At 37.6% G+C, this 21464-nt stretch overlaps 1 protein-coding gene across 6 annotated transcripts in view; it reads right to left on the reverse strand.

Annotated features, from left to right (window-relative positions):
• Scmh1 (sex comb on midleg homolog 1 (Drosophila)) overlaps window positions 1-21464 on the reverse strand; it is a 152089-nt gene that overhangs the window by 38165 nt on the left and 92460 nt on the right. For all 6 annotated transcript variants that reach the window (XM_013507789.1, XM_013507788.1, XM_013507792.1 and 3 more), the window contains 2 exons: window positions 17675-17907; window positions 14213-14339 (listed from right to left, as the gene is read on the reverse strand). In XM_013507789.1, the coding sequence (XP_013363243.1) occupies window positions 14213-14339; window positions 17675-17907 (360 nt within the window). The remainder of the gene's footprint in view (window positions 1-14212; window positions 14340-17674; window positions 17908-21464) is intronic.

Here is a 21464-nt window from a genome sequence, read left to right on the forward strand (position 1 = left end):
GCACTCTCCTGGTTGCTGACCTGAACCTGCACTGGGGTGGAGAATAAAGGAAACTGAGGCTGCTCTAAATGAGGCTGCTTCCTTGGGCTTTTGGGGAGGACCCACAGCAGCCTGATCAGAAGTGGTATTTTCTCCTCTGATCACTTTCCATGGAGTAGATAGTACTGTTCTCACCCTGACTGAAAGTGTAGGAAGGCAGAAGTCTACTTTGCTACTAAAGACAGAAAGGAGACTCTGCAACCTTCTTGTCCTTCTTGTATCTCAGGTCCACCATCTGTGAGAGGAGGGGTTGAGCTAGATAGATACTTTCTGAGAAATTTCCATCTTCATGGTTCTAATCTAAGGAGAAGTGATGTGAAGAGAAGAAAATGGAAAATGCAAAGCAAGTAGGCTGGATGGGGAAGGTAACAAGAGAAAAAGAAAATAATAAAAGCAAATATGATGAACTCAATATGTACATTTAACTATGTTCTTTCCTGAAACAAACTTCCTTTTCTCTTCCTTTCTCTTTCTTTCTTTTCTTTTCTTTTCTTTTCTTTTCTTTTCTTTTCTTTTCTTTTCTTTTCTTTTCTTTCTTTCTTTCTTTCTTTCTTTCTTTTTCTTTCTTTCTTTCTTTCTTTCTTTCTTTCTTTTCTTAACAGGGTCTCACTAGGTAGTGCAGGCTGTCCTTGAACTCACTATGTAGCCAAGGCTGTCCTTGAATTTACGGCAATCCTCTTGTCTCAGCCTCCCAAGTGCTGGGATTATAGGTGTGTGCCACCATGCCTGGCTCTCCTGAAACTTTCTAAAATGAGCCAGATAATAAAAGAGGAGACAACAATAAAATTTGGGAAGCTAGAAAGCAAACTGGAAAAATAGTAACTGACTTAGCAGACTCAAGATAGCTGAGTGGGGAATAATGAGAACCAAACTCTTTCATCTCCTAATTCTTAAGAAGCCTGAGTATCAGCAGAACAGGTGTTTCTAGAGGCTTGTATGATGGTTAATTTAATAAAAGGATTGGTTAAAATCTATTAAGAAAAATAGGATTTCTATCTCTGCTAATATGACGCTTCCACTTTTTTCTTTTTCTTGAGACAGGGTCTCGCTTTATAGTGTGAATTTCCCATGTAGCCCAGGTGGCCTTGAACTCATGGCATCCTTCTGCCTCAGCATCCCAAGTGCTTAGATTAGCAACTCTTCTATAGAAACTACCAAAAACCCTGGAACTTAGAAAGTCATAAAAATGAGTTAACAACAGCTATGAAAAGACACTTCTAACACATATAGCAGTATATTGATAACCTCCAAATTAGAACTAGCGCAAATGCCCATCAATAAGAATATAGATACACAGATTGGTATCTCTATTTGTTAGAGTATAATTGTTAAAAGAATACCACTTGGCAATTAAAAAAATGAACAACTAACATATACAATAACATAGGCACTTCTCAAGACATTATTTTGAGTGGGAGAAAACATACACAAAAGTACATATAGTACGACTCATTTGTATTAAGTTTAAGAACAGGATAATATAATCTCTTGTGGCAGTAATGAGAATTAAGGCGGAAGTGGAGACCATGAGGAGGTTTGCAGCGGTGGCAGAAATGTCTTACATCTTGGTTTGGGTTGTAATTATGCAGGTGCTGACATTTATTGAAATTCATAAAACTGTACACTTAAGATTTGTATGTTTGAGCTCAGCATGGTGGCATACACTTGTAATCCTAGCACCCAGGAGACTGAGACATAATGATCACTGTGAGTTTGAGGCCAGCCTTGGCTATACTGTGAGTTCAAGATTAGCTTGAAATATATAGTCTCAAAACAACAATAACAAAAACAAAAAACAAAAAAAAAAGAAAAAGACTTGTATGTTTTACAATGGTTTACAAAATTACCATTGTAAATGTAATTTTTAAATGTAAACTTTACCTCAAAACACATATGAAAGAAAAAAAATATAAGTAGTTTGGTGATAATAAAAAAATTCTGCATAGATTAAATGGTGAAATATAAAAGGCAAAATTATATAACATTTAGAAGATTGTCAGTTTTAAAACATGGCTCCCAAACCCTTTAACATCCCTTCTTCTCATCTGTTACATCTGACCAATAGTGTAAGGGTCACCATCTCAGTTTCTTGTCCTAGGGATTAAGAAACTAGAAGCTTCCATTTCCTGTTTCTGGGGACATTTGCTCCTGAATCCTAACTACTATGTGTCAGGAAGCAATGTTCTCTAATGAGAGAGATCTCTATGAAGAAAAACCAACAGCAGAACTGACATGTCAGCCATGTGATAAAAGTGGGTCTTCTAGTCCTTGTCTGCCACCCCAGCAGACACCATATGCCATAGAGACAGACTTCCCCACCAAGCCCCGTCCTTAGCGTTTTTCCAAGCCATGAAATTCTGTGGTGGTATGTCACACAGCAGAAGACTATTAGAACAGATTCTGCACATGGCATTGACTTCAAAACCGCGGAGCAGAAAGCAGCAGACAAGGCCAGAAGAAGAATGTCAGTGAAAACTGTGAGGAGCTTTGAGGAGAGTTTTGTTTGATTTTTTTTTTTGTACTAAGGATTAAACTCAAGGCCTTCACGCTGAACTGCATTTCCATTTATTCACTAATTATTTTGAGACTGAGTCTTGCTAAATTGCCCAGACTAGGCACAAACTTATGATCTTCCTGCCTCAGCCTCCCTAAATGCTGGGATTACTAGTGAGTGCCGTCACACTTGGCTGAGGAGAACTTTATTGGAAGCCTAAAGGTTCCCCAGGAGGCTGTCAGTGAGGGTTTAAAGGAAAGTGAGGAACGTCCTATAGGAAGATGGAAGACAGGGCACGTTTGCTAGGAAGTGACTAAAAGTTTAACAAGACTGTTGTCTAAAGTGACATGAAAACAGGAAAGGTACCCAATAGCTAAGCTTTCCAAAGTAAGAAAAGTGCCACCTGCCTTCTCATTGCTTAAAATAAAATGTAAGATGAGACATGAGCTTTAAAAATATACACAGACATATACATTCAGGATTTTCAGTGTTTACAAACCAAACTGCTTCTCATTTCTAGGCCCTCCAGAAGGCAAATGACTATCAAGTAAGGAAGGGTCAAAGATCAATTCCAGAATGACATAATACTATGCTTTATTAAGATGACAAAAAGATCTAAGAATGTGTTTCATGACCTCTTTCAGATCAAAAAACTCTCTAAGAATGTTAAGGGCAAGGCTTGCAGATTCTTTCCTTTAAACAAAAGAAATCGTAAAAATCTTAAGGGTATTGTCCTACAGCTGCAGGTACACAGAAGGCCCAGAGCAGCAATGGGCTTATCTTTAGAGATCTTTGGTTGCAGCTTTTGTGTCACAAAGAGAATCCAGATGGTATTCAGAGAAAACTCAAATTTCTGAGACTCCTTCTGGTGAAAGGATTGCCAGTATGGATTAGAAAGTTTAATACAGATAGTGATGGGGCTGCTTCTCTCCACTCACTGCTGGACTATGCTCTTTCATTCACCTGAACCTGCACAATGCCCCAGGGCTTGTCCTAAGGCTTACTACATGGAGGTAGAGATAAGAAAAGCAAAGATGCCCCTCAAGCCTGCCCTGAAAAATTCCAAAATTCCAAACAGGATGCACGTGCACCAGACTTGCTGCCATGACCTACAGTAATCGTGTATTGCCATGACCTACAGCAATACTGCTAGGGAGCTCATTTAAGGTTCATGCACATGGACTGCATCTCATACACCCAACTGTAACAGAATGAATCATGAGAAAGTATATATGCAGTAGGTGCAGCTGACATGATTCAGCACCCTTTCTATCATGTTAATCATGTTCTGGAAGACCCCAATGGGAGGCACCCCAGAATTGGCACAAACATTTAAAACCCTTACATCTTACATCCTCAGCATTTGCGCTATTTTCTTCTTGCAGACATTAGCTCGTTCACTCTGAGTGTGCTATTGCCTTCATAAACTGCTTTTTCTTTACTATCATGCACCACGTCCAATTCTTTGTTGATTGCGCACAAGAACCCAGCAGCCTGTCCTGGACTCCATCACCCACAGTAACAGGATTACAGATGATACACAACAGAAATAATACTTTGGACCCCCAGCCATTTATAGGCAAAAGACTGAGAAGGCAATCTCTGTTTGCTCATAGCAAAAGAAGTCTGATTTAGAAGACAAAACAAAGAACTATGGAAAATAACTTCCAGGAAGTGATACTGGACCTGATTAAGGAGCTGGCAACATGTACCCAGCTGGATTTCACAATTTCTACAGATGAGAAATGTGTTGACTGATGTATGCAGTTTCTCTCCCTTTTGATGAGTGTCTATAATCTCTTGTGCCTGTTCAGTCATTGTGGTTTGGGTATGTTCCTTTAGTTCACTGGTCTTCAGATGTAGAGAAACCACACCCCAGGAAGTATACCTGAGGAATTTCACTTAAGTGTTTCACCTGAGTAAGAGGAGGGATGAGATCCTGATCTTGAGCCCAAAGGTGGAAAGGGATGAGACTTCTGATGAACAATCTTGGGGGAAGAATGAATTTTTCAAGTAGGAAAAATATAAATAATTTGTGTTCATAGGGTACACTGATGTGGTTTTAGGATATGGCCTATAACTCTTTGAATCTTCGCCCACTGAAAGATGGGGTCTATTCCTATTACAGTTTATATCTAGATGTTCCCCCAAAGTCTCACGCCCTCATAGATGGGGCTTTGGGGAAGTGACTGGATCAGGAACATGATACTCAAGTGAATTAGTCGACTGATGAGTTTATAGTTGACTTGATATTAGGGGGTGGAATGTGGTCAGAGCAGGTGGGTCACTGAGGGTGTGGACAGGAAGGGTATGTCTCTCCCCCATGAGTCTCCACTTCATTACTGCCATGTCATAAACAAGCCTCCTCTGTCATGCTGCTCTGCTTTGGAGCCAGCCAACAAACTGAGCCAAAATAAACCTCTCTTTAAGTTGTGGGTGTCAGGTATTATGTCTCAGCAGCAAGCAAAGTAACTAACATGATTCCCTTTTTCTTGAATCTGAGTCTGTGACTGGCTAATCAACAGAATACAGTGAAACTGATGCAATACTGCTAGGGACTCAGGCATTAAGAAGATGGTAGCTTTCACTTTCTGCCTCTTGAAAGACTTGTTCTTAGAACACAGTCATCATATGAATTAGCCCAAACCAACTGTTAGAGAGGTCTGGAGAGGACCAGCTGTACTAGCTATATGACTACATGATCCTCAGCCCCAACTGACCCACCCCAACTGATACCATGTAGAACAGAGGTAGCTACTTGAGTACAATTAAGATATGCTGATCTTTTATAGTTTATTGTCTTGATTTATAAATCTTCCTGATATTGAGGCCATAAGGATATTTTGCATACTGTCATCTTGACACAAAGAATTGGGTGAACATGTGTCAGGTGAATACAAAGAATCACAATTTGTATAAGAGACCAGAAACTCATGAGCAGAAATGTTTGTGGGGGAAGTGCTAGAGAAGGGAAATCCACATATTTGACAGAAAGGAAGAGGATAGCAGAAAGAATAAGTTAAAAAGTTTTATTTTTCTTATTCTTAATTGACCTAATAGATAAAAGTTTTCTTGAAATAGTAATAGTACCAGCAATGAATATATTTGATTATGTGTGTATGTATACATAGGTGTATGCTTATGTAAAGTGAAAGGATTAACAGCAATAATTCAAGGTATGAAAAAAGGATTTAGGATTATACAGTACTCACATTATGTGTTGAGCAATAGAGTACTACTTGAAAGTGGATAAGGTTATCTGTAAGTGTAGACTGTAAACTAGAGGATAACTGCTAAAAAGTAAAAAAAGATATACAACTGGAACACTAAGAAATAAAAGGAATCATATAAATTGCTCAATTAAAATCACAAAAGGCAGAAAAACGGTGGAAGACAAAATAGAAACAACAAAGAAGGGAAACAAATAGAAAATTGAAACAAATAATGCTAGGTATTAATCAAATTTCCTCAATAATCAGTTTCACTGATGTAAAAGCAACTAAAAGAGAAATTTTCAGACTGGAACAGAAAACAAAATCCAAATATGTTAATCTTTAAGAAATCCACTTTAAATACAAATGGGTAGGAAAAGATACACCACCCTAACACTAATCAAAATACAAAAAGAGTACCTAATTCAGATACAGCAGACTTCAAGGCAAGGAAAATTATCAGGGAAACGGAGGCATTACATGATGATAAAGACATTAATTCTCCAAGAAGACATATTAATCCTTAATGTATATGCATCTACAATAGACTGCAACAGTATATGAGCCAAAAACTGACAGAATTGCAAAGGGAAATAGATGAACCCACTATTACAATAGGATATTTCAACATTATTCTATCATCAAAAATGGAGAAATCCAACAGGTAGGTCTATAAGGACATAATTGAACTCAATGGCACAATCAATCACTGGATATAACTGATTATTTCTCAGGTACTTTACCCAACTACAGCAGAACATTCTTTGTAAGCTAATATAGAACATTCTCCAAAACCAGACTACATTCTGGGCCATAAAACATACTCAAACTAGTTTAGAGGGACTGAAACCACCACAATGTAATTAAACTGGAAATTAATAACAGAAAGATAGGTGGAAAGTCTAAAAATATGTGAACAAGCAACATGCTTCTAAATAACACATGAGTCAAAGAAATACTGTAAGACATTAGTAAATATTTTGTACTAAATAAAAATAAAATACAAATTAGAATTTGTGGGATATAATAAAAGCAGAGCTTAGAGAGAAATACTGCTATACAACCTTGTACATTAGCAACATATATTTAGAAAAGAAGAAAGACCTTAAATCAGTAACACAAGCTTCTACCTTAGAAAATTAGAAAAAGACAAATTAAATCCACAGTTAGCACAAGACAAAAAATAATAAAAATCAGAGCAGAAATCATTTAAATTAAAAAAGGAAATCAATTAAAAATGATGAAACCCCAGGTGGTTCTCTGAAAAGATAGATTGAAATTAGTAAGACTCTAGCCCGCTTGAGAGAGAGAGAGAGAGATAGGGAAAGAGAGAGAGAAAACAGGAGTGTTAATAGAGACAACACTATAGATCCTATGATCATTAAAAGGATGACAAAGGATTACAGTGAAGAACATTCTATATGCACAGATTTATAACCTAGATGAAATGGATCAATTCCTTGACAGATAACTTGCCAAAAGTCAACCAAGAAGAAAAATACAAAGCTGGGTGCAGTGGTACAAGCCTGTAATCTTATTTATACAGGAGGCTGAGTCAGGAGGGTGGCTTGAGCCAAGGAGTTCAGGATCAGCTTGGGTAGCATAGTGAGACCCTGTGACAAAGAAGGAAAAAGAAGGTAGAAGAGAGGAAAAAAAAAGAAAAGAGAGAAGAAATAAGGAAGAAGAAAAACCTCACAATCTGAACAGGCATGTACAGTATGTATTAAACAAACTAAATCGGGGGCTGGGGATTTAGCTCAGCGGCAAAAGCGCCTGCCTGGCAAGCGCAAGGTCGCTAGTTCGGTTCCCGGTACCGGAGAAAAACCAAAAAAAAAAAAAATATATATATATATATATATAAACAAACTAAATCAATAATCTTCCCAAACAGGAAGTACGAGGCCCAAAAAGGTTCACTGGCAAATTCCACCAAGCATTTAAGGAACAATATCATACCAGTTCTCCACAATATTTGTTAGAAGAAGCAGAAGGAATACTTTTTAACTCATTCTATGGGGACAGCATTACTTTAATACCCAAACCACACAAAGACATACCAAGAAAATTAAAGACCAGTATGACTCATGAACATGGATGCAAAAATCTTCAACAAAATATTAGAAAATCCACCCAAAGTTGTACAAAAAGAATTATACACTATGACCAAGTTAGGATTTATCCCAAGTATGCAGAGTTGGCTCCACATTCAAATATCAATTAATGTAATTTATCATATCAATCACATAATCATATCAATTCAGAAAAAGTATTTGACAATATATAATATTCATTTACAATAAAAACCTCCCAGAAAATTATCAATACAGGGGAACTTCCCCAACCTGGTAAATAACATCTACAAAAACTTCTACAATTAATGTCATATTTAATAGTGAGAAACTTGAAGCTTTCCCACAGAGGTCAGGAGCAGGGCAAGAACGTCACCTCTTAACATCATTTTTCAACATCATATTGAGTCCTAGCTAATGCAGTTAGGACCTCTCCCTCTCTAAAAAGGAATGAAAGGTAAAAGGTATATATATTGGGAAATTAAAAAAAAAAAACTCTCTTGTTCAGATGATGTAGTGGATTGGCAACTGGTGGTCAACTTATAACCCCCAGCTGAAATGAGAAAGCATGATGCTGGGTGTGGGAGGCCCACCTGAGGACTGTTGCCAGCAGCATAAGAAGCAGAACTGGAGAAGAAGAGGCTAGACTGGAGTGGAGAAAGGCTGTTGGAGCTGGTGGAAGCTGTAAGGAGATGTTGGTTTTGTTGGAGGAGCTTGTCCTGCTGGCTTTCCTGATGAACTTGGCTGTTTTCATCCTCCGAGGAGCTCTGGACCTCGTTGGCATTGAGAATGCCTTCAGTTCACTTTGCGGGAGCTATGATCCTCACTTTGAGCATTGCTTCCTGGCTCTGGAGGGGAAGATGGTGCACTGCCTGTCTCCTGAGAAGCTTGCTGTGTTGGCTTCCCTGATAAGAACTCGGCCATTTTGATCATCAGAGGAGCTCGGGACCTCACTGTTGCCGACGATCGCTGTGGTAACTTTTGGGGGAGCTCTGGTTCTTCTGAGTGTAGCTTCTTGGCTCCAGTGCAGATCCCCCAGCCTGCTAGCACAGATCCTTCATCCCACTGGCACAGACTTTCTAGATTCCAACACTGAACTTTGGGCCTTCCCAGAGCAGATCCGTGAAACAGGCTTGCATGTTATGGGCTGTAGGCCTCCAGGTGGACTTGTGGGAGGCAGTGTTATGAGCTCTAGGTCTTCAACTGGACTCATGCAGGACATTTCCATGGGATCCAGGCCCTCAGCTGGATTCTTGGTCTATAGTGTATGGACAGATTTCCTGCACTGTTTTGTATATTGTTCTTTCTATTATAAATAATCTTACAAAATGTGTCCTGTACTTTATTGTTCACCTTGCAGAATAACTCCCAAACCACCATAGATGACATGATTATGTAGCGAATCTGAGTTGACCAAAAACTCCTGGAACTAATAAGCAATTATAATAAGGTTACAGGATCCAAGGCTAGTATTTAAAAAGTTAATCATTTTCCTCAGTACCAGCAAACAAGTAGAATTTATTTATTTTATTTTATTTATTTATTTATTTATTTACTTTTTTTCTGGTACTGGGAATCAAACTCATGACCTCACGCTTGCCAGGCAGGCGCTGTGCCATTGAGCTAAATCCCCAGCCCCTTAAATTTAAAATTAAAAACAATATTATTTGCAATAGCACAAAAAATAACAAATGTATAAATATTTATTGAGGAAAACTACAAAACTCTGATAAAAGAAATCAAAGAACTAAATGGAGAATTATCCCATGTTCTTGGATAAGAAGACTCAATATTGTTAAGGTATCATTTCTTTCCAACTTGATCTACAGATTCAATGTAATCCCAACAAAATCCAAGAGATTTACTTTGTGGATATCAACAAACTGAATCTAAGCTTTATGTGGAAAGACAAAGACCCAAAATAACCAATACATTACTGAAGAAGAAAAACAAAGTTGGGAGACTGAAACTACCCGGCCTCAAGATTTTCTCTAAAGGTACTATAACCAAGATTGTGTGGCACTGGCAAAAGAATAAACAAATAGATCAGTGGAACAGAATAGAAAGCCCAGAAAAAAACCCCACATGAATATAGTCGTCTGATATTTGGCAAAGGAAAAAAGGCAATATAATGATGAGAAGGCTGCCTTTTCAACAACTCATGCTAGAACAACTGTGCATTAAGCACAAGTCAAAACAGATAAAAAACACAACAAAAAGCCTACAACAATCCTCTGCCTAGGCACAGAATATACACTCTTTAAAAATACTGACTCCAAGTAGATGTCTTTTAGGAGGTGATGGATACATAAACTGTGGTACATCCAGACAACTGAATATTATTCAGAGTTAAGAAAAATGAACTATCAAGCCATGGTGCATATTACTATTTGAAAGTAACCAATCTGAGAGACTTCTTATTGTATGATTCCAATTACATAAAATTCTGGAAAAGGAAAAACTATGGAGATAGAAAAAAATATGTTTCTCCAGGGGCTAGAAAAAGGGAAAGGATGAGTAGGAAGAACACAAGATTTTTAGGGTAGTAATCCTATTTTGTATGATACTATAATGTTTGATACATGTCATCATATGTTTGTCAAAACCCACAAAACGTAAAACATCAAGAGAGAATCGTAACGTAAACTATGGAATTTGGGTGACAGTGATGTATCAAGTTCATTGACTATAACAAATGTAGTACTCTGCTGTGGGATGTTGTAGAGGAAGGCGTAGGTGGGGCAGACAGTATACAGGAATCTTTGTGCCTTGCACTCAATTTTGTTGTGAACCTAAAACTGCTCTAAAGAAATAAAATCTGTTAAAAAAATTCAGAGAACAAAATAGAGCTCTGATAGTAGACACAAATTTGCTAGAATGGAAAAGTACACAAGCATTTCCTAAAAGTATATATATATATATTTTTTTTTTTGGTTTTTCTCCGGTACCGGGAACCGAACTCACGACCTTGCGCTTGTCAGGCAGGCGCTTTTGCCGCTGAGCTAAATCCCCAGCCCCTCCTAAAAGTATATTAATATATTCTCTAAATATATGTAAAATACTTTTATGCAGAATATTTTGCAGAACTGGTGTTATGACCAAATATGTTTGGAAAAAGCCACTGGAAAATGCATAACTATAAGTTAAAAAGTAAGATGGCAGAAATAAGAAACTCAATACAAAGTTTGGAAGACACAATTTAGGAAAGCTTGAAGAGAGTTGAACAAAAAGACAAACAGAATAGGAATAAGAATAAAAAGGATGTGAATATTAGAGGACCAGTTCAAGAGGTCCAATAGCTGAACAGCCAGTATGTGGAATGAATGAATAGAAAAAAGAGGAACAGAAAAATCATTAATGAAAGAATTTAAGAAAATCTCATAAAATGACTGTCCTGCATGGTACGTGAAAGTACATCTGAGCTGAAATCTCAGATTACTGTAGATGGAAATGGGTTTCAAAGACAACAAACAAACATATAAAACTAAGGTTGTAAATCTAAGAAAGTCATATATGAGAAAAAGACACAGGGAAAAAGAATCTAATCAAAAGAAGGGATTGAAGCCAAGCATTAAGGATATTTGTTTAATTACTGTGAGTTTGGTAATCAGCAAGAAGGGCTTTGAGTCAGCTACCCCCTCTAGCATGTCCAATGGGTAGTATTGTGTGTAGGCAAATTCAGTCAATCTCAAGAATAGCCTGAGGAAATAATGATCTTTGTTTTTGAGATTTGCAGAACTGAAAGCATCTTATGACTATATATTTAGGATCAGCTTTGCATCATTTGGGCCACCACTGCAAGGAAGTACCCATTATTCTGTGATTACCTGGCACCTGTTGAGAAAGGTACCTACTGTTCTGGAAACACCCATCAGCCACTCCTAAGTGAGCTTCCCATAAGATGGGCTTTGTGATGAGCCTCCTGTCTTCTCATCTAGCTGGCTTTTCAAATAGACATCTTCATCTCAACATTTTGTCTTACAGCTTAACTGGCTTGTCAGGGGCAAGTAGCCAGACTTAGGTCTGGTAACCAGATGGAGAACCCTAACAGAACTCAGAAGGCTCTAGGAGAGAGTTCTTCTAGAGTTTGACAGTGTAGACTATATACTGTGCTTGAACAGAAAGATGCACACAGTAGGAAGAGATTTTAAGGTTGAATTAGTAAGTACACAGAAAAATAAATATGCAACAAAGAAATCAGTAATATACTGTATTTCCCTTGAAAACAAAATGTGCAACATAGGAGAACTAATCACAGTATACTACATGGCTCTATTGAGAGCAGCAAAAACCAAACCACTGAGTCAAAATTATAATATTTGAGAACTAGGTGAGGGAAGTATGTGTGGCTAGGTAAGGGATAAGGAGATTAGAGTTAAATTCTCATCCTCTGATGTGTGTAGTCAATAGAAAAATGCCTAAAGCTAAGAAAAGGCAATATAAATGTGCTATTTAGATATATGGAGGTAAATAAAAGAAAGGGATAAGCTGGGTACAGTGGTGCATGGGTATAATCCTAGCTGCGAGGGAAGCTGAGGCAGGAGGATCACAAGAGGTAGATCAGTGGAAGAGCAGTTGGCCCTGGGTTTAATCCCCAATACTATAAAAAAATAAACTAAAAACAAACAACCCCCCCAAAACAACTGAATTAAGAATGATTGCTTCTGGGAAAAAGTAACTAATAGAAGGCGGGGGGGCGGGGCCTGTTTTGTTTTTGTAATAAGTCTTAGAGACTGTTTTTCCTTTAACTGTATAACTAATAAACATTTTAAAAAATTTCAAGTGTTGTACAGTTTAAAAAATGAAAGGTAACGAAGGATATGGTGTAGTAAATAGCATTCAATTTACGATAGCTTTCAGTACTAGGCTACTGTGGGCCTAGGATACTGTGTTACCACTGAAGGGACTAGAAAGGTAACATGAAGTAATCCTATGTATAGATGTGTAAAATGAGGTTCACATAGGGAAATGATGTCAAGGTCACAGGTCCAATCAAAAGATGGTGACACAAGGATCAGTATAGAATGCTATAGTCTGACATAAACAGGACACAGGGATATACACAGTACGTTCACATTTTCTCTAGGCCAAGAGATTCAGGGCAAAGGAGAAACACCGGTCCAGTGATTACAAGGAAAGATGGCTTGCATCATTTAATAGGAATAATGAGGCATAGTTATGAGGCTTCTGCTGCTGTTGTGGTTCTCCTATGTATTACTGAAAAGCTCTTCACACTGAGGTGGTACGCAGGATACTGTGGGCAAAACCAAGCAGGTATAAAGGCATCTAGGGCGCATGTCATGAAGTTGGAGGATGTAATCAATATTTTAACAGAAGTGCCAGGGACAAAGGCTACTAATATAATATTAACCTAATGATACTTTCAGACTAAGCACATGCAGTGACTGACTGGCGCTAAAATTAGGATGCATATTTGGAAAAATTATGTGAGGAGACCCTGACAAGAGAAGCACATACATGCTACAGGCAGGCTCTGTCAGCTTCTATACTTTATTTAGAGAGAGAACTATGATTAGATCTTCCCTTCTAGCTCTTAACATTTTAGGAATTGAACAATGACATACTCAGTTCCTTCTAAGAGAAAGGCCACTTCCATGGGGACCATTCTAATTGTTTAGGCATCCCTGAACAAGATGGAGTGTCTTAGAGTAACTGAGCAAGGTTTCACGTATCTCTTACTCTATACATAAAATGAGTATTATTTTTATAGTTACCCAACTGGGAAGTTGTATGGCTATTCCAAGGGCATAATTCTTTCAGAGTTACTTTTACAAATGTTTATAGTGTGGATATCTATCTATCTATCTACCTATCAATCTCTCCTAGTTTACAAAATGGGAACAGATATTCATAACTCCTAGTTTATGAAAGAGATATATGTCTATATCTATGGGAGACAGATATTTGGTGTCCAGAATCAAGTTCATTCTCATTGGACCAAGGTTTACCACCATCAATGATCGTTTTAAAAAAGCCAGAAGAGTTTCACACAAGATTGAATCGTGGCAGCATTACTGGGATGGAAGAAGGGTTCTAGAAAGTGAAAGGATCACCAATAAGGAAGTATTCCTAAATTAGCAGGATCAGTATTATTCTGAGGTGGGCCAGGGAGCTCTGGATCCTTCTCCCTATCCCCTACAGTGGGCTCCAGTTCCCCAACACTGAGTTCACAGAACACTTACCCAAGTTTTCTTTGATTGTTCTGATAAAACAAAAGTTTCTCTGAGACTATTTCAAATGCCAAAGATCAAACATTTAAAAAAGATCCTACCTAAGTTTACTAATGGACAGGAGGATAGATATTAGTGTAAGATAAGAGGAAGTGCAGACACTGGGGCCTGTGGCTTGTTGCAGCTGGTCCCATCCTCTGCTCTTACCTGTGGGGGCCTGCATGGCTGAGCTGGGGATGGTGGCAGCATCTTGGGGAACAGTGCTGGTGTCCGGTTCAGGGGTGCTGGTTGTTGGTGAGGTGGGTGGTAGGCTCAGCAAAGTCCGAGGTTTCCTCTGTCAAAATGGATGAGGAAAAGTTTGCTACCCATGATAGGTAACTTGTTTACTTGTTCCTCTATTCCTAGCACTTAATTCATCCATGAAACAAAAGTATTTTTTGTGAATGCTACTCCATTTTATCTTTGTTTTCCACTCAGCATCTGGTCCAAAGCTGTACATATGGTAGATACTTAGTAAACATTTTCTGAACCTAGGTACAAGATTTTGGTCTTCTGAAGAGCTAGCACCTAATTCATTTTACACTATTATGTGGAATTCCAGACCCTTTATAAATTGGGCAGATAAAAGCAAAAAGGGAAAAGAGTATGCTATGGTTTAAGTTTATTTACATTATTTTATACTTTTTCTCTTTAAAAATGGAAATGACCCTTTTTACTCTCCTTTCTCCACCTATATCATTCTGTCCCTTAAACTTCCTCCTCTAATAATCCCTAATTATACTAATACTATAAAAAACCTGTAGTTAGGTGTACCTGGTCCATATCTTTACAATGTTAAGCTATCTCTTCTGACTAAGATGCTTTCTTTTTTTATTTACTTTACAAATTTCCATTAATCTAGGAAGTTCTTTTAGTTTTTCTCTAACTACTGTTTTCTGCTACCTCTGTTATTTTGGGGTTTTATCAGTGCATTGCCATTATATATTTACATAAAGCATCCCCTATTAGCCTAGAACTCCTTAAAGGTCCAATTGTAAGTACCATTCCTTGTAAGGCACTTAGTATGTGTGTAATACGTATTAATAAATACAATAATGGGGGATTAATAGGATTTGAGAGAAATCTATTATCTCCTCTATGCTGTTCAGGGCAGTCCGGGGGAGAAATATCTCAGAAGGTTCCAAGAAATTGTTTTCTAAAAGCCTTCCTAATGCAGGAAAACAGCCTCAAGGAGATCTACAATTTCCCTTTCACTAACTGCCTCATAAAGGGCCAACTACTACAAGCTGTAAAAAACCTGTCTGCCCCAGGAGTATATCATTTAAAGAATGACACTGGTTGTGGCTGGCACACATAAGATGGCTTTGACTGGGAAAGTTATGCAAACTATAGTCAGAACTGGACACCTGCTTATTTTCTGATATGGCTAAAAAGTGAAAATCCAAGTAACTAATGAGCTGGGATTAAAGGGAAAGACTAGTTCAACTTTAATGAGTTGGTGATAGGATTTTCTGAGGTCCCTGAAAGAGCAAGCCTGGTAATTAGGTACCACAAGAAAGCCAAAAGATGGAAAGTATTATTACTATCTGAGATAGGTGCATTGTCATGTACTATATTTCTTTATATGTTACTCATCTCTTTATAGATTACCCACTGTATAGGAAACTGAGGCTTTAGAGCCTTCTTCAAAGAAGTTTTTCCAGAATCATATTAAGTGGCCACAAGTGGAGATGAGATATAAACCTGTCTGTCTGTCTTCAAAGCTTTCCTTTTTGCTTCAAAAAAGATTGTAAGGCTCATGGATAAAATGGAAGACAAATAGCTTTTGTAAGAGTAGGCAAAACTATAGGAAGGGGAGTTAGGAAACCAAATGCCAGGGGAGTTAGGGAACCAAATGACATAAAATACAGGACAGGATGAGAATGACTGCTTTTAAGAATGGAAAGAAAGAAGACTTTGGTTACTATGTTCAAGACCTCCTGTGGGAACAAAGCAGAGACAATCATAGTTCTTGGGTTTTGAAGGATCTTAAAGGTTATTTAATCCAACCATCCATCTAATACTTCTATCTCCTCTGCCTGAAAACATTCCTTCCATAGAGTCATCTAATGCCTGATAAAATACCTTTAGTGACAGAAGCTTACTACTTTCTTTTTGGGATACATTCAACCATTCCTTTTATGCTGAAACAAAGGCCTTCTGTTTGAATATCTCTTACTGGTTCTCTTTCCATCTTTGTGTCCCCCAGACATGTTTTCTACCTTTTTGACCATCTTTAAGATGTGTCTATATAATCAAAACCATGATTTCTCAGACCTTGACATTCTAAGCCTTTAACCTTTCCTCTACATCATGAAGAAAGGAATACAAGAGATAAAAATGAATTAGGCCCCAGGTTAGGGGTTAGTTATAACAGATCAGAAACAGCCTTATATGTTACATAGGATTATTAGGACATGACATTGAGAATTCAAAGGCAGTAAGAGACAATTGAGATTAGTAACATCATTGCTAAAGTTATCCATCCATCCATCCATCCATCCATCCATCCATCCATCCATCCATCCATCCTTTCATCCAACATATACTGAATATCTCCCAAGAGACTGAGATATAAGGCACTGCAAGAGAAAAAGACAGTACGTTATTAACCTTTAGAAACTTACTTTCTATAAGAATTTAAGTCAGCTGGAGCTACTAATCAAAGCAAAGAATCATACAGACCAACGAACCAACGAACCAACCAACCAACCAACTCCCAGGAAGAATATGAGACTGAAATGGACAGTGCAGGGAGAACTGGGCATAATTTCCATATTAGAACTCAGGTATTCCAGCTCAAGAATGAGATTCTCAGAAATCCCCTTATACTTAAGAAGTGCATGGAGGAGGTGATGCCAGAGGGGAACTTGGCAAGCTGCTGAGGAACTTTCTTTTAATACCAATGCTTTCCCTGGGGAAGATATCTATGAAAAATTGGCATGGCTAAGAGGGAGTACTTTCAGTAACACTGCTCAAAAAAGTTTGGCTCAATGGTCTTCCAAAACTAGAAGTTAAGTGTTATGTCTTCAAGAACTGTAGAAAGTGAAAATGTGGGAGAGAAGCAGTGATATCAGAAGTAGAAAATCTGGGGACTAATCAATGCAGCCTTTGCTGTTTATTAGCTATGAGATCTTGGAAAATCATTTCACGTGTCTAAGTCTCAATCTACTTAATATTACATAATGTTAACACTATCTTCCAGAGTTTTGTGAAAATCATATAATATTATGTAATGGGGTATAATACAGGGTATGACACTAATGAAGGCACAGAGTTAGCAAAAGAAACATATTTATAGAGTCGATTTGTTTTTTCTGTTCACATGCCCAGAAAAGTGGGACAGAAGAAGCAAAGGCCTTCCATTTATGGAAGACATTAGACAAGAATCCCCTCAAATATAAGTAATTTCAAAATCAAAATTTGTTTCCCATCCCCATGATCTTATCTGTAGTATCAGCAACTCTGAAGTAAGCAGATAAGTAGGAATGACAATCTAATACACTGCTCTTGAAATCATACACCCAGTAAAGGGTCAATATATGTCCCTTTATGAGGTAGATGGGTATGGATGAATTACCCGCTTCATTATACCTTTCCCGTTTCTAGAAAACCCACATTTTTACCTACCTTACTGCCAGGTTTGGGACCCCTCTTCTTTGGGAATTTCAAAGGTTCAGGTGACTTGGATGGGGTAGAGATGGGATGGGGTATAAGTGTCTTGGGTGCTCGGCCTCGCTTCTTTCCTGGTTTACGTCCCCTCTGTCCTGGTTGATGCTCCAAGACAGTTTTGGTGTTGCTGTGGATGCTGGGCTTCTCAATGTTCACATCAGATGGAGGGTAGGGATTCTTTGGAATCACAACTGCAAGAAAAAGACTCATTCTATCACCCCTCCTTTCCTTGCATTCCCATCCCAGACAGAAGAAAAAAGGACTTATACTTCTGCGTGGAGAGTTTTGTTCCAAGAAGCTACTTTCCTGATATTTGACCTAAATGATTAGAAAATCACAGAAGAAACTTGAATTTAGATTGACCAGAATTGAAAGTTTTAAATTATTTCTACCAAATAATGAAAAAATTATTACAACTTTATCTCCAAGGTATCTAAGACAGTACTGTGACCGAAGGCCAAGTTGAAGCACATGAACAGAACCACAGCTCAGAATTTGAATGGATCTCAGGAGTCCACACTCCTTTCCTATTGAGAATAAAAATTTGAGGTTCAGAAAAGGACATGAAGCTCCCCCAGGTTACTCAGTGAATTGAGATAAGAACTTCTGTTTCAAAACTTAGGCAGGACTCCCCTGACAAGCAAATATACATTGATTTACTTTCAGTGTGATTATTGCAGTGAGGACCAGTGAAACACATGGAAATATAAATCTTCTAGAATCTTTTCTTACCTTAAAAACTTTTGCTCCCTATTACCTTTAAAGTCTCAATTCTTTATCCTATTATCGACGGACTTTTGTCTTTGTCCCTGCCATGCTCTCCTGTTATGTCTGATATAATTTATTGTCATTTACCCTCTTGTTCTACTAGCTCCATATATTGAGATCTCTATTAGTCTCAGTTAGATATATTTTCAACATTCAACCTACAGCCAACTCTTTATTGAGGCCTTCTCTGACTATGCCCCAACTCAGTCAGTGCCTTCCCCCATATCAATGTATTCTGCATGCATCTGTTAGTGTGCTTAATTTTATTCTAATCATCATCATCATCATCATCATCATCATCATCTTAAATTAAGAACTTCTGAGACAAAGGTATCTAGTTCATCCCACAAATAGTTACTGAGCACTTACTATAGGTTGTACATTGTTCTAAGCCCTGGAGAGAGAACAGTGATTAAAGCAGACACAATTTCTACTGTCGAGTTTACCTCATAGTGGGGGAGAGAGAAAATAAACAAATGTACAATATAATGTCAGGTGATGATGTGCTATGATTCAAATTAGTGAAGAGAAGGAGATTGAGGTATATACGAAGTCCCTTTGAGGAGATGACATTTATACAGAGCTCAGAGATGAGACAAAGGCACAAGGCTGTGAATACCTGAGGGAACAGCCTTCCAAGCAGAGGGTGTAACAAGTACATAGATTCTGAAATCTGGACATGTTAGTGTGTTTGAGTAAGGGGAAGGAGGTTAGTATAGCTAGAACTGAGTGAATAAAGGGGAGCTTGGAGGAATATTATGTTGGAGAAGGACTAACAGACTTGTAGGACTTTGTAGACTATGAACATGAACTGAACTTATTCTAGGTTTAAAAAGAAGTCACTGAACAGGGGAGTGACAAGATGTACTTAGAAACATGGGGCAATATGGCCACAAAAATGCACTAAAATATTCACCATAGCATTTTTCTTAAGAGACAAAACTAGAAAAATACTAAATGCCCAAGAAAAGAATAGCTTCTGAAAAACATGGTATATTCATATAGTGGAATAATATACAGCAATAAAAAAACATTGTGGTATGAATGAATCTCACAGAAATAATGTTAGACAAAAGTATATATTATGATTTCTTTATACAAAACTTAAAAACAGAAAAGCTAATCTAGAGTGATAAAACAGTGGATATTTTTGAGGGGATTGGGTAGGTAGTTTTTTTACTAAGAGCCAACCCAAGTGAGTCTTCCGAGAGAAACAAACTATTAGTATAAAAGAAAGAAAAGACAAAAGATAATAGTGAGCTAGTGTCTCAGATTGAGGTAATTACTGGAGAAGATGAATAGTTAGATTCAGAATATACTTTGAAGGGGGAGTTAACATGATTGGTATCAGTGAACAGAAAATTAGCACATAGGAAACACAAAATTATACCAAGTAAATTTGATTAAAATCATATTTAATAAAAGGGAAGAGCCATAGATGATCCAATGCTATTGCTTGAGCAGTTGGGAGAACAATGATGTCATATGCACAAACACTGGGGAAGTCCAGAAATCAGTTTTCACCAGTCTTTTGAGATACCTACTAGGTATCAAAATATGGAGCTGTTAAGCAAGTAGTTTTATATATGAATCTGGAATTCCAAGGAGAAGCTAGAACCGGAGATAAAAATTTGAGAACCATCAGTATGTAATTGATATGTAAAACAATTGTATTAGATGATATATCCTAGGGTGTGAGTACAGACTCAAGAAAGGAGCCAGGTGTGGTGGTGCACACCTGTAATTCCAGCCCTTACGAAGCTGAGGCAGGAGGATTCCAAGTTCAAGCACCACCTGGATAACTTAATGAGACTCTGCCTCAAAATAAGATAAACAGGGATGGGGATATAGTTCAGTGCAAAGGTCTTGTGTCCAATCCCAGGTACTTAAAAAAGATGATAGGGAGAGAGAAAAGAACATTTCTGAGATACTCCAATATTTGGAAGTTGGAGAGTAGAAGATTCAGCAAAGGAGACTAAACAGTGCCCTTGAATCCTGAAGAATATGAGAACATGAAGTCCCAGAGGCCAAGTGTTCTAAGAAAGGGGGAAAGGCAGCACCTTACCTACAATGGACACACTGACACCATGTATTTCTTGATCTGATACACTGAGGACACCATATCATGTATGTGTTAGCTCTGTCCAAAATCGGTAATCCTGAATCTAAGAAGACAAAACTTTACTGCGGCACACTTAACAAAATGCCAGCCTGATACTATCATGAGAAAAACAAAAGCTGCTATTCCAAATTCAGGAGATTAAAGTAATGCACAGCTAGTGCAGTGTGCGATCTTCTACTGGAGCCTGGATTAAAAAACTGCTGGAAAAAGATAGAAAAATTGCCAAAATCTACACAACTGACTGTCTCTTAGGTAACATTTGATGCCAAGTATGGTTTGTTAAATTTGATGTTGCATTTAGAAAGACCCCCTGGGGCATCAACAAGTACATTAATAAATTTGAGGATATATTTTATGATTCAGCAGTTCAAATCTTAGGTATGAACTCCAGAGAAATTCTTGCACGCATGGGTTCAATACTCAACACACACATGGAAAGGTAGTTCTCAGTGTGTGGTCTACTCTTGAGTAGACCTGGGGGCCTAGGGATCCTCAAAATCCTTTAGAGGATCTGTAAGGTCAAAACTATATTCATGATAATGCAACATATTATTTGCCTTTTTCACATTCATTCTCTCACGGTGAAGCTTTCCAGAAGCTACAGGTGATGCCATCACTTTGACAGCTACTGTAATATATGCTTGTATTTTCTTTCTTTTTTACTTGAAATACATTTATTTTGTATTTTTAAAGGATTCTAAATTTATTTCCTAGTTTTAAAGGGTTCTAAAATTTTTTTACTTGAAAAACATTCATTTTCTATTTTTTATTATTTTTAAAATTAAAATAACACTTTTATTGGTTACATATAATTTTAGCTATATTGATATATGTTATAAACCTTAAGAATTAGATATA

Source organism: Chinchilla lanigera, unplaced genomic scaffold (genome assembly GCF_000276665.1).
Source record: "Chinchilla lanigera isolate Chin_1 unplaced genomic scaffold, ChiLan1.0 scaffold00136, whole genome shotgun sequence".
NCBI lineage: Eukaryota > Metazoa > Chordata > Mammalia > Rodentia > Chinchillidae > Chinchilla > Chinchilla lanigera.